This window comes from Emydura macquarii, unplaced genomic scaffold (genome assembly GCF_026122565.2).
Source record: "Emydura macquarii macquarii isolate MOO-44397 ecotype Brisbane River unplaced genomic scaffold, CSIRO-AGI_Emac_v2 contig_1551, whole genome shotgun sequence".
Classification (NCBI taxonomy): Eukaryota; Metazoa; Chordata; order Testudines; family Chelidae; genus Emydura; species Emydura macquarii.
The window spans coordinates 12,270,981-12,285,167 of record NW_027131688.1 but is presented as its reverse complement, the minus strand read 5'-3'; the positions used below and the strand labels follow the sequence as shown (position 1 = coordinate 12,285,167).

Genomic DNA, 14,187 nt, shown 5'->3' with positions numbered 1-14,187 from the left:
TGTAATGGGAGGGGGAAGCAAAAAAGAGTGGAAGTTCGGCTGCAGGTTTCTACATTATTCTTTGAATTTCAGGCAGAGCTGGCGGGCTGTGACTGGTCAGTCACACAGTTGTGGGTATGGATGCTGTTTCCTCCAGTTGGCTTCGTCTGCCCCCATGCAATCAGGAGGTTAGCAGAGAGCCACAGCTGACTCCTCTCAGAGGCAGTGGTTGAATTTTGGACTCATTCTCAGAGCCAGTTAGGGAAAAATAAAAAAATTGACAGCAGGGAGTGGTTGCTCCCAAGGACAGTGTGTGGGCAGAGGGAGGAGAAGAGTCACTTATAGCCACATCACCCAATCACCTGAGGCCATTCAGGATGAATGTAAAAGTTTGCATGGAGAGAGAGTGGGTGCATACACCAATAAGGCACTGGAAGAGGTAGCAGGACACAGGTATTCCCTGCAAAAAGAAAGCACTATATACTACAGGGGAGGAGGGAAGGAGAGCTCTCAAGGCCTTTTGGGCAGATGGGGATTCTGTACGAACCCCAGGCCTGGTGGTCAATGGGTTCTGATTCAGGGTTTTGGAGGTGTATCTCCAGGGAGGCTCTGCCATCGCTAGATGGATCTGTAGCATGGCTATGCTGAGCCTGGGTCATAGGACACTCATATATTTAGTTTGGTTATGCTAACCAGAGCTTAACAGGAATTTTCCATAGAAAGACTTTCCAGTGGGAAAAAACTCAGTTTCCCCATGCTGCATCTAGATTTCGTGAAGATTTTGCTGATTTTTTTCAAATTTTCTGAAAATCAAATGGAAATATTTTGTTTCAGGTCACTTCACCCTGAATCAGAATATTCTGTTCTGTTGAACCAACCTGAAATGTTTCTAATCAGTTCAACAAATAAGGAAATACAATTTATTTGTATTTCCTTATCAGAGTTGTACTTCAGGCCCCCATTATCTCCTATGGGCCAGATTCCCTGGAAGACTACATCTCCCATAGTGCAATGCCTATTTCCCATCTGACCAAGCTGCATGGGCCATCACAGGAGATACATCCTAGCCAGGAAGCTTGGCCCACATAGGAGAATGGGCGCATCAGGCCCCCAAAATACAACTCCCATGAGGCAATGCACCACAATGGGAAAATCCATTCATGTTGAAGTGACCCAAAATGCTTAGTTTTGAGTCAGTTCAACAAACCAAAAAACCAAAACATTTTGCTTTCAGGAATGTCAAAACTGGGGCAAAAGTCTGTTCCACGAAAAATGTCAACTTTTCGTCCTGATTTGGGACACAAACAAGTGCTGAAAGGTCAGTATTTCCTGTGGGACAGAAATGCCAAATTTCGCTCAACTGTATTACTAACACTTGGGTCTACATGCATTTTACTTCATTCCCCTACCAATCAAAGTGCACAGGGCGCAGAAATCATTGATGCTTTGGGAGTACTATGGGGGCCCTCTCAGGAGAGGGCCTGGCATATGTACTGTCACACCAGAAAAAGAACCAAACCACCATCATTATGCTCTCAGCCTCATGCTCACACTGCCCTTGCTCCTGCTGCCCAAAATTGCACTTTAAGAAGCCACTTGGGAGATTAGTACATCCCCATGGACTGCAGAGGAGGAGATTGCAGCAGCTGGACCAGTAGGAACACACTATTAGTGACGGAGCAGAGGACATGCCCACCATTTACTGCTTAGGCCTCATGGCCGCTGGCATTGCCATGGCACTGGGATGGATCCATTTGCCCTTCTGATTAGCTTTTGCTCTCAGTCTCCCCTTTGCCAGGTATGCCACGTAACTGCAGCCCTGAAGCAATGGGAGACCATCCTCAGTTGAGCTGGCTAGCTACGTATGTACTTCCGGAGCACCTCATTTCCATAATGCCTAGGCTCCAACTACCTCGCTGCTTCCCATCCACCCATTCTAGTTCAGGTTGCCAGTGGTTCTGCTCCTGGCCTGCACTTGCACCCTGGAAATCACAATGGACAAGAAGCATGGTCTCATCCCTAGCCCTGTTTAAACCTATCAAACAAAAAACATGAAATTCAGCTCAGCTGGCAGCCTGCTCTTAGGAGTGGTCCAAGACTGGGGTGCGGATCAGGACCGACTAGGTTGCACTGGCAGCACCATGTGTGGAAAGTTACCCACCGTGCCAGCCTACATTACACGTTAATGGCCTCCTGCCTCAGGTACTGTTAGACTCTCTCTTCCACAAGCACTAAATTTGCTCATGGTATTATCTGTGAGTCTGATCTAGCATGCCATCTCCACCAGGCAGGGATCTTCTATCTACCTCTCCTGAGCCAGGCACACTGTCAGATCTAAACAAACCAACGTACTGTAAAGAAAACAACTGTGACTAGAATGGGGTCTGGGGAAAAGACTGATAATAGAATTTGTTTTATTCCAGGAGTGGCAGATGTATAGCGCTAGAGCCTCAAAACTCCACATACTCTGTGAGAGAGAGCAATGCTCTTTTACAGGCACTCTGCACCAACCAATGGAATTCCCCATTCAAGGCAGGAAGTCACCGGTGGGAATTTAAGGCCCAGGGGCTGTACAATCACCAAATGTAGCAAACCCTGAAGTTACTTTCAGTTAAAAGCTCATCTGAAAATACTTGGCCTGACCTTACACATATTGAAGTCACTGGGAGATTTGCTCTACACTTCAATGGAGCAGGATGGGGCCCAATGTTCTTCTGTGGCGTCCTCCCAAAAATAGCAACCCACTGGCCACGGGAAGAACGCAACACTCACCACAAGCTCACTGAACATGACATCCAGCTCTTCCACTGGGGGCACTGGTAATGCCGGCTCCATGGTCTGCAGGGCGAAGCTGCTGTCATTACGAAGCCGGTAAGTGATCTCTGGATGGTCATTGCTTCGGAAGCAACAGAAGATGAATGAAATCCCCCGTCCACTTCTTTTTCTTGGGGCCATGGCCAAAATCCTCTGTGTTCCTTCCTTCTAGCTGCTAAATCCTACAGAAAGAGAGAGAACAGCAAATGCTTGAGTATTCAATTTGCCCAAATGCGTGGTGCTCTACTGAGACGAGACCCAGAATCCAAGCCACCCAATATACACAGCTTGCAAAAGAGTAACATTTATGTGCTCAAGATTTCTGGTCGTTTGACATTTACAGTTCCAGCAATCTTGACTACTGTGCTAATTAAAAGTTACATTTGTTCTCTGAGGATCACCATCTTTTTTTTCAGCTGTAGCTGAAGCAAGAAGTTGCCAGCGGACAATTGCTGTAGATGAAAGACGGCAGGATACACCACTGTTCTCTTCCAGTGCTGTGAGCTACAAGAACTGACCCAAGCCCTCTGATTCCTTCTCTATCTTTTACCCTCTCACTCCAAGACAAATCAAAAGCCATTCTAGTGCCAATTAGCCCCATTCTATACTACTGTCTTTTAGCTCTTGCGGACCTCTTGCAGCATCATCACAGAATGTTTGAGACTTAGGGTGTTGTTGCTGCAATTCTGTCTGGTCTAAAAAGTCAGCTAAGACTGTTTTCAGCACTAGTTCAGAGGGCAACCTTTATGATTCCAGGGGCAGATCCCCAGCTGGTGAGAGACCGTAACACTCCAGGGCAATCAAGAAAACTTGGCCCATTTCACAGCAGCTGATGAATCTGGCTCTGGAAATTTTCAAACTGAAAGCTATAAATATATAGAAGCTATCCTTTGGATCTAAAAAATATTAAAGGAAAGCATTCATCAGAAGAGTGTGTGTTCTAAAGGTCCTAGCTTACATAAAATCAGTAGATTTAATGTCTGAATGAAAGAACAAGGACGAGACTAGGTAAAGATTTATTTCCATTTTAGTATTTAAGAGACAGACACGGCAACTCAAACAAGGTATTTTTGAGATGGCTCCAGCACAACAGCTATTTATAATTACCATATGACTGCAGTTTTTATGTTTATGTATATTTGCAAGACAGATACAAGCTCAGCAAATTACGATTATTAACAAGAAACACTAAAAACGTGAAAAGAAGAGAAGAACATTAGCTACCAGGCAAACAGCACAAATCTTTTTAGGAACACTGCTCATTATTCATTAATGTGAAGGATAAAAATAAAAAATACTACTTCCTGACACATTCTCCAACTAGAGCGCTTCAAAACATGCGGATTGCATCTACAGTCCAAAGTCTGGGGTACAAGGTCTTAATCGTACCCTTTTAACGTTTACCCAGAATTTGTTAGACATTGGAAAGGGACAATGTCAGCTTGAAAACAAGTCATTTGCAATAAAATAAGCTGGAAGTCCTCAAATTCCCCAGTGTTACACTTTAAACATGAGTGTGAGCAGGACACACATATGGTACAACCCTAATTAGGTTCATAGGATATTAAGGTCAGAAGGGACCATTACATCATCTCATCTGACCTCCTGTATAACACAGGCCATAGAATTACATGCAATTACCCTTGAATTGAGACCCAATAACTGGCATTTAGCTAATGTATATTTTCCAGAAAGTACCTAGTCTTGGATTTGAAGACTTCAAGGGAAGGGAATGGATTCTCCAGCTCTTGTTAGGTTTAATCACCCTCCCTGCTGAGATTAAGTAAATACAATCTAAAAGTACCTGGTTAGATTGTAAACTCGAGTCAGAGACTCTTTTTGTTCTGTGTTTGTACAGCACCTAGCACAATGGGATCCTGCTCCATTACTAGGGCTCCTAGGCTCTACCCTGATACAAACAACACCCTCTAGATCATGTAAGGATTCTTTGTATCTAGCATTTCCTGCAGAACATGCAGCCAGGAAGGCAAGGAAAAAATGCAGAAAAGCATCAGAATATTATGCAGCCCTGGAGAAGTAAGGCAGGAGTTGGGCCTTGATCCTTCAACAAAATTTACACACAATTTCACTGAAGTCAGTGAAACTACTCACATGAGTAAAATTATTCATTTGCTTAATTGCGTGCAGGATCCGAGCCTTAAATTGTCCTAGTTTTTCTGAGGTCTCCAAGAGACTTTTCTTTGAACCCAGATGAATGAGGGAAGAAATCGCCATGCCACTGAAATACCAGGATTGTTTCCTTTTGCTGTTACACCTGAGCTTGGAGAACACACAGAGTTCACACGATTCTTTTGCAATAGAGATATCTGTCATGTGGACACAATACTGGCTTTTGCCAAGATTGCTCACATGTCAGGCTGCAGTGGTTATGATTTGCAAGTAAACCTGGTTTTCCAGGAGGCACTAGTATGCAAGTATATTCTGAAGCATTAAGCGTTTTTTTGGCTGTCTCCCTTCTTCCTGCATTCGTGTCTGGTTTTATTCCCTAGGGGAAGCCAGACGAGGTTTGGGAACTGTAATGATAGAGTATATAATTAATTACAGAGATGTACTTTTGGCGAGTAGGGAAGATAAAGGGAATTTGTTTTCTCCAAGCTTAGATAACCAGTCATTCAAGAAGCTATGCAAGGGAATTCTCAGTTATTCTAAATGAAAAACCAGCAACCGACGCGCTCTCATTCTTGTATGACAGCTCCGCCACTCAGCATTCGCAGAGCACTTTTTGTTTCCAAGAGGGCTTTACTAACTTTGATCCTCAGCATAGCAGTGAGGGAGATGAATCATTCTTACATTGTGCAGATGAAGAAACAAAGGCAGAGATGTGAAGGAAAACCATTTTCAATCATGTCCTCTAATTTTTGGGTGCCCAATGTGGACACTGCAAGCCTGATTTTCAGAAGTGCTGAGCACTCACAACTCCAGCCAAACTCGGCTGGAGCTCATCACCTCTGAAGGCGAGTCAAGATGACTATCCGAAGCTTCACATCAAAAATGAGAGGATGCTTCTGAAAATTCTGCCCTAAGCAACTTGTCCAAGGACTCAGAGCAAACATCAAGACTGGGATTAGACCTCAGGAGTTCCAGGTTCCCAGTCCTGTCCCCAAATTAAAGGCAGTGAATGTCAACACCCAGAGAGGTTATAAAGGGGGGGGAAAGGAGTGGCCGGCCAATGAATGATGGAACCCAGGGGATCGTATCAATGAGGGAAGAGAAGTGCAGCCACTACAGTGAGAAAGTTGGAGTTCAGAGAAGAGAGGAGTCAAGTGTAAAATGACATCATGAGAACAGGTCTTTGTCCCGAGTCGCTCTGTGGAGCAGCTTCAGTTGTTAGGATTACAGACAGTGCAAGGACTAGGGACAGCAAGGTGGAGGGAAGAGAAGGCATCAAGATATCAACTGTAGACAGCCATCCTAGAATCAGTGTAAGAGGACAGGAGTGAGTCGGGAACCACAGAGAGGCTAGAAAGGACGACAGATTGGCTGTCACAAAAGGTATCGATGACTAGGTTTGGGGAAGAGGATAAGATAGCAAATGTTACAGGACTGAAAGCAGTGATCAGAGAGGAGCATCACATGTTTTTAGGTCAAATCACTTTTAGTACAACATTTGCAAAGCAATTTCCATACAAATACTCAGATGAAATCTTAAATAACCTGGCAGGATGTTGCCAGCTGCACATGTACTGTACCAGATTTAAAAGTCATGATATTGGACAAAAGGGCAAGTTACTAAGTGACCAAGCAACACTCCCTCAGAGGAACTTAAGAAGAATGTTTCAAAGTATTTTAAGTTCTTTGGGTCAGGGACAATTTTCTGTTGTGTCTGTACAGCACCTAGGGGTGGTCCATAAGCAAGTCTCCTAGTTGCTGTCCAGTCATACAAACAAACAATAGATTTGCTTTTAAATGACTTTTCTCTTTAGTTTCACATGTATATTAATTCCTCCACAAGATGAGAAATAAGAAAAAGAATGCACATTCAGACAACTCCAGTGAATTCCTAAAGAATGGTCTTTCCTTGAAAGAGATAATTAAATATCTTTACAGATACCTGACCTCCACCTGAAGTCATTACCAATGGGAAGTGGTGGTACAACATTTAGTCCAGATTCCTTCAAGAGAAAGGATGGCCTAGTGGTTAGGGCACTAGGCTAGGACTTGAGAAGGCCAAGTTCAATTCTCCACTCAGCTGCAAACTTCTTGTGTGATGCTGGGCAAGTCACTTGGCTTCACTGCCTCAGTTCCTCATCAGTAAAATGGAGATAACAGAGCTTCCCTACTTCAATGAATGTATCCTCGTAACACCCTTATGAAGTCTGTGCATCGAGGAGCCAAATAAGTACTTAAGAAATTTTTGTTCAGTACACTATCTAGTGACAACATAAAAAGAAGCCTGTGAATTTCAACAGTGCAAATAAGACAGACACAAACTATAAGATAACTGAGGCAGAGGCATACATTTTAGATTCCATCAAACGGAGTGACAAAGGAGCAGACTTGGCTCTATTGCTCAAGTTGTAGCAATTCCTGTTTTTAGCTCTGGAGGTCCCCATGTCAATCCAAGATGGCGACAGTCAGACTCCACGCTTTTGAAAACATGGCCGACTGTTTGGGGGCCTCAGTATGGATTTCAGGAGCCTAACTTCAGTCTCCTGTTTTTTAAAGTCATGGCTTCCATGTAGATTAGGTGGGGCGGAGGACAGGGGATGATGGAGGATGGGGGACACAGAGATAGTGCTTTCATTTACTTTTGTTACAGATGGTGTTTGTAACTGAAATTTTATCTAAATTCCTTTGCACTGACAGTAACGTGCTTCGGCATTAGTCCAAACTTTAGAAGACAGATGCTGGTCTTGTCATCAAGTGTCCAACCAGTATTGCTCTTCTAGTTCGCTGTTCCCAAATACAATGATAAAAGAGACCATAGCTAGTTTTGTTTAAGCATGCGTGAGGGGCAACTTATTTTCCATAAATGCAGCAACACAGTGTGCTCCTCTGCCCAACAGTTAAGAGGTTAAATATCTTCTACCATATTTAAATTCTCTCTCAGCACATTTTCACTGAAGCCTGTCAAATTTTAACTACTGAAGCTAATGTAAACTCTGACATTTCTCTCAGTCACTGTATCAGTGACCTCATCTGCTTATTCTGGTTGGGAGGCATTCTGCTTGCACAGGCAACGTGTGAGATTGTCACGAATGCTGCTAACCAGACCGTGGATCACTAGAAACGTCTGGCCTCCCACACTGAAACAAGTTAGAAGTTCCCTCTGGATTTTCTAATAAAAGCATAAACTGAGATTTAAGAAATCCACAGAGAAGAGACAGGCATGCTGTTTCCTTTTACCATTTTGGTCTCAAAGTTTCCTTGGGTTCTCCTTGTCTGTCTGCCAATTCAACTGTCCTCTAGACATAGTTCAACTGTAAGCTCTTTGGTTCAGGACAGTCATCCCAATATGTGAGGATGGGGCATAGCACAATGGGACCCTGATTGGGGTCCATTAGGCATTACAGCCATACAAATCACTCTTGGAATGGAAACTTTGGCTGGATGAAGCATCAGAGCAGAACTGCTCATGCCCAAGTGGCAGCTAACAGCAAATTTTCCCCTAGAATCAGGAGCTTAGAGTATTTAAAACCCAGCACCAATCAACAGCAGCAACAGCAGCTTGCATCAGTATTAGGGAGTTGCAGCAGTGAGCCCTTAGTCAAGGCTGCAAGACCGTTTCCATTATATATACACATAGACATTGTCATCAACCCCATGCAGATTCCCAAAACACTCTTCTCACATAAAATGTCTTTGGGACCGCACATGAAGAATTTGTGTGTTGGTTTGTGGAGAAGCTGTTTTTGAGCTGAGATTTTGAAAGAAATAGCCCATTTTCAATCTTTGACAATTGCTCTTTTCTTGATCCACTCATAAGACAGCTTTATACATAAACTGCAATGGTTTCTCATGGAGTCGCAGAGAAGACTCGTGCCCAGGGCTGTTTTTACCCAGATGAAGCATGGCAGCGTTTAGCAATGAGAGGCGAGCTTAGAGATGTTCTATAAACTCTCACGGTAGACTGGAACTAGCTCTCTAGAGAAGCTTTGACAGAGAAGTTACCTCAAGTTCTTGCTCTTGGCTGAGGCTATATCTACACAACAGAACTTACAGCGGCACAGCTATACCGATGCAGCTGTGCCACTGTAAGATCTTTCATGCAGCTGCTCTATGCAGACAGGAGAGAGCTCTCCCTCTCTCTCGGCATAATTAAACCACCCCCAACGAGCGACGGTAGCTATGTCGGCGGGAGAGCTTCTGTGCTATGCACACTACTACTTTATGCCAGTGTAATTTATGTCGCTCGGGGATGGAATACTCACACCCTCGAGCAACATAAACCATGTCTACACTACCAGTTATGTCGGCAAAACTTAAGTGGCCAGCACCCTCACCCTTCACCCTTGTGCACTCCCCTCTGATCCCTGATCTCATCTTCAGTATTTCCCCAGCACCATCACCCCGGGAAAAAAAAAACAAAAAACAAACCACAGTCCAAATATCCATTTTACTCTGGCCACAGACATGGGAGTACTATGTGTACCTGAGAGGAGAACTGGCTGGCACGGATGGGAGCCTCCTTGTACTTTCAGGCAACCTGGTACTGCCTCGCTCCTCTTCCCTCAGACCAGTCACAGTCACTGCTTCGCATGGCCCACTGAGATCCTACAAGCTGCACTAGCAACAATCAGTTGTGCAGCTCATGAGGGATGCTTCCAGCATTGGTATCAACATCCCTGGGAAATAAGGGACTGTCCTTCATACCCCCAACACATAGTAGATGCTCTCCACTTCCTCCACTGACCTGAGCTGAGCGAGAAGGGTGACATATCATTATACCACTGCATTCCAAGAGCAGATGCTCCATATACTGAACTATAATATATTCTCTCCCCCACCCCCACACCAGGGCAGATTTCATTTGCATATGCCAAATAGAAAAAAAATCTCCATCCTGTATGTTGAAAGTAGGCAGAGACACAGGGGCAGAGTCCAGGTTGATGCTGAAACCTGAACATCAGCGGTACGACATTTCTAGAGTTTATAGTTAGATATTTTTCCAAACAGTCATTCTGTTAATGTGTATTCATGTCTCTCTCCTCCCCTCCACAATGCATTACTGTCACTATCGGCAGAGGAAACAGCTGAATTAACAGAGGCACTGACCTGTCCCCTCATCCCTAAAGGTTATTCTTCCAGGCACCTGTTGTAAGAATATTTCAAATCTCACAGCCCTACAATTTGGGGGTTTATAAATAAATCCTATATATATATATATCCTGGGTTTTTCTGAAGTTATAAAGTCTCCTATGCCTCATGAACTAAACAAGTTTTACATCCTATACTTTTTGATTAAATATAAATCAATTCCAAATTCACAGTTTCACTAATTTCCTATAGATGAAATAGGAAAATACTTAAATTTGTATGCTAACTTCATCCTGGATGTCAGCCAGATCCCTGTAAGCCCCATCTGCCAGCATCATAAAAGCTATTACAGCAAAGGTGTTTACTACCTTTTGTATTCTTTTATTATAAACTACTATAGCGTTCATCAAAAATTGAAACATACATCTGGGCCTGTTGTCTTGTAAGAACACACTTCACTCAGTTTAAAGGCCAAATATGTTTATATCAACATTGCATGAATTTCACCCTTAAAAAAAATACACAGAAGTATCAAAAGAACCATATCAGTCTATATAGTGTCCCAGCAAACAGCCATGGGCTCACATTCAAGCATTAACAGATTAATCTTTTTCATGACACCATACTTGGTTGTTACTAGAAAAATCGGCAATTTTCTTTCTAGTTCATGAAATCCAGTCAGAGTCTAAGCAATTCACTGCTAAAATGCTGAGGCAAAAACAGTAATTTATGCTGCATTAACTACTGTCCTAAAAGGAGTCGCTGACAGGTGGTGCTTTTACAGCCTCAAGTTTTTTTCTTGGCATGTGAACAAGTTTCTAGTCTGGGAGGTATGCTTTGTTGTTCTGATACAGTTCTTTAGGAGAGTTACGGCAAGCAGCAAGGGAAGTTGTTCTCTGCTTTAATCTCTCTAATTAAGGTCATTTCTTGAGGTAGAATTGCTCCCTGGAAACTGGTCACTGGTACTGGTCTGAAATTCCTGGAAGAAGAGATTACCTGCATGCTGTTTGCTGCATCCCTGTTCTAGGGCTGGTGTGTACAAAACATGTTACACTTAGAACATACCCAGACTCCATGTCACTGATTTTTCCTCCAACAGGAATCTGACCTGTAAGGCCTCAACATCTGCTACCACGCGGTGGAGCAGGGACAGCAGTATGCTTGTTGCTAAAACAGAAGTCATGGGCTTGATGCAGGAATTACTGGTCGCGGTCCTTTGGCTTGTATTATGCAGGAGGTCAGATCATAGTGTTACCTTCTGGCCTTAAAATCTATGAAGATATGGAAAAGTTGCTCCTTGCCATCTATCTAGTGTCCTTCAGAACCACTTATGCCATGGCTATAACACACTGTGGAAGATATTCCTAGATCAAGAGTTTGGAGGCATAAAAACACTTCACTTATTGCACTGACAAAGGTTTTCTGGTCAGCCAGATGGAAAACGAAATATGACTTCCAGGAGGCCACAATTTCTTGTTTAAAAGGGAAGTTGAATTGCATGGGAACTCAATGTGTGTGCTCAGCAATTCATTGCAAACCTTTTCTTACTTGAACTCTGTCAGCTCCATGCAGCTATCTGCCACATACTTCAGAAATAATGACACACCCATAATCATGGACAAACAGGATTTCTGGGTGTGTTGGGGATGTTAACCAACCCAATATTAGAAACCTTGTCTTTGCACTTTTCCAACAAAATTTTTTTTTCCCTTTACTAAAAAGAAAACCATAAAAACCACTTTGAATCTTATACTCCCACAAGACAAATAATTTATTTCCCAACACCAGGTCACTCCACTTTTAAAAGACACATTAAACATGCATGGATAGGTTTGCTCCACTGCTTGATTCTCTCCAAGCAACTGGGAGGAAGGTCAAGATGCGAGCCTTCAAAAACAGGCAAACTGCTCCCCAGGAAGGGCACTGTATGCAGGTGCTGCTGGGGTCTCCTCCAAAATGCTGAAAAAGCAGCTTCAGGATCCACAGGAAGTGTTTGCACTTAAGAATTCTTCTGCAGTGAAAATCCTGTCGAGGGGCCATTCCATTTAAATCCGCCTCTCTCCCACTTTCTTTTTCTTTTTTTTTTTTTTTTGGGGGGGGGGGGGGGAGCAGCTGTTGAAGAGGCTATTGTGAGAACAAACATGCATTGTAGTGGAGCTCAAAGGGCAAGCGAGACAGCCTTTTCAGGACCACGTTGACATTCAGGGAGGGATTCATAGCAAAACGATGCCGGCAAGTGCCCTGAAAACATGAAAGCTAGCAGACAAGACACTCACGTAATTTCCCAAGTGTGCCTGCATTTAAAGCCTAGACTCAGGTATTTACACTGAACATTTATCCAAGCAGTTCTGCAGAAATAAGGGTGCAAGGAATAAGTGGAAAGGCTCTGACAATAGAAAGACAGACCCTATTTCTTGGGAAGCAGCTGCACAGCTACAGAATAGTAGTAAATCTGCTCCCAGAGCCAGGAAGAGAGAGGAGCTACTGATAAACCGATGAGATACTAACACCACGCTTTGAGCAAAGCAGGTGAATAAAATGTTACTAAATGGTCTGTCAAGAACATCTAGGACAATGTTGAACAATGTGCCTAACAGCTATTAATTTAAAACATACACACAGAGCAAAGAGTCTCAAAGGTAGCCGGGCTAGCAGAAGTTACACAAGCCAACCAAAATCCCTGCCTCTTAGACACCACATGACCTGTTTCAGTTTCAAACCAAGCTAGCTCCTTTCTGAAAGATGACTAGAGGCTTAGGAGAGAGGCTTGCACCGATATTATCGTTGGTTAGCCCTGTCCCCCATGGACAAGGCTAACCATCACTTTAAACCCATCACATATACAAATGACTGCCAAGCTGCAGGCACACATCTGCTGGGGCAACTCAGTGGAGGAGACATCGTGGGGCAGATCCTCAGCTGGTGTAACTGTCTCAGCTCCAGTTAGACAGGCCATTCACCTGGTTTTGAGCTGGACAGACCTGTTTTTCTAAGGTTTGTCCCTGTCTGGACTAACTGGACGTGGTTTGGTCTGGTATCACTGCAGGATGCCATTTTGTAGAGTGCCCTACTCTGCTCCTGCCAGCCTGCCCTGACACGCACGTCAGGGACGAGGTGGCATGCTCTGCAAAATGGCGCCCTCTGTGCAGTGTGCAAGCACCATACGTATAAGGTCGTGGGGTTCGGGTCATGCCATTCCAGAAGTCCTGTATTCTGGGGATGTGCCAGTGGCCATCCTAGTTCCAGTGACTCCAGATCAACTATGCCAGTTTACACCAGCTAGGGATGTGGGCCCAGTAACTTTGCTGGGTTTAATTACTTGTTGAACCAAGCCTCAATGAAAACAACCACAGGCAATCCCTCCAATTGCATCATTCACTTTACATATGATTAGCTATGTGTGGCAATTGCTTTATAGGATAATTAGGCAGCGATCCACACTGCAGATGTGCAGACCACCTTTCAAATAGAGAAGAAAGCTCACATGGCTGCCAAAAGAGGGCTCCCATCTCAGCATTTTCCTCCTCCTTCTAACAAGTGAATCCAAATGGCTTAGTTTAAGAGAGGTATTCAGGTTCCAAAGTATTTACTTTGAGGATGGAAAGCTTTATAAATAGCAACAATTCAACTGACTCTCCCAGCAAGTTGGGCAGGAGTTGTGTTTACAGTTATTTGCTAATTAACCTTTTCCCTCAAGGACAATTAAACCAGTTAATTAAATGCCGCACTTTACTTTAAAGTCTTTTTCTTCCTTGCTGAGGCCAGGCACTGTTTGTACTCTGACCTCCACCGATTGAATGCAAAGCCTTGGTTGCTAAGATTTCCATGTCACTGCTCCGCATTTCATTGTTAATCCCCAGAGTGTGACAATCTGGGCAGCTGTAAGACACCCGTGTAAGTAATGGAGTTTTTCCCCTGTTAAGGCTCTAATTAATTTGGCATCAGAAACAGAATTTTCAAATGGTTCAGTAGCAAACATTTAACGTACACCCATGCAACACCCCTCATTCCTATCACCATAGCAACAAACCACAGCTTCCTAGGCTAGTCCTAATTGGCTAATTTGGGGGTCAGGTTTTGAGATTTATAATTATACACACTTAAAATACTGGATACTGCCCATGGAGTGTATACTTTGCCTATAATTAATAAACTTGAACATGCAGTTCATTAACC

The 14,187-nt window shown here is 43.6% G+C and overlaps 1 protein-coding gene across 1 annotated transcript in view; it reads right to left on the bottom strand.

Moving 5' to 3' along the window:
- Positions 1–14,187, bottom strand: part of DAAM1 (dishevelled associated activator of morphogenesis 1) — a 172,814-nt gene that overhangs the window by 115,953 nt on the left and 42,674 nt on the right. Inside the window, exon 2 of the mRNA XM_067554883.1 lies at positions 2,752–2,975. Coding sequence (XP_067410984.1) covers positions 2,752–2,934 — 183 coding nt within the window. The 5' untranslated portion in view covers positions 2,935–2,975. The remainder of the gene's footprint in view (positions 1–2,751; positions 2,976–14,187) is intronic.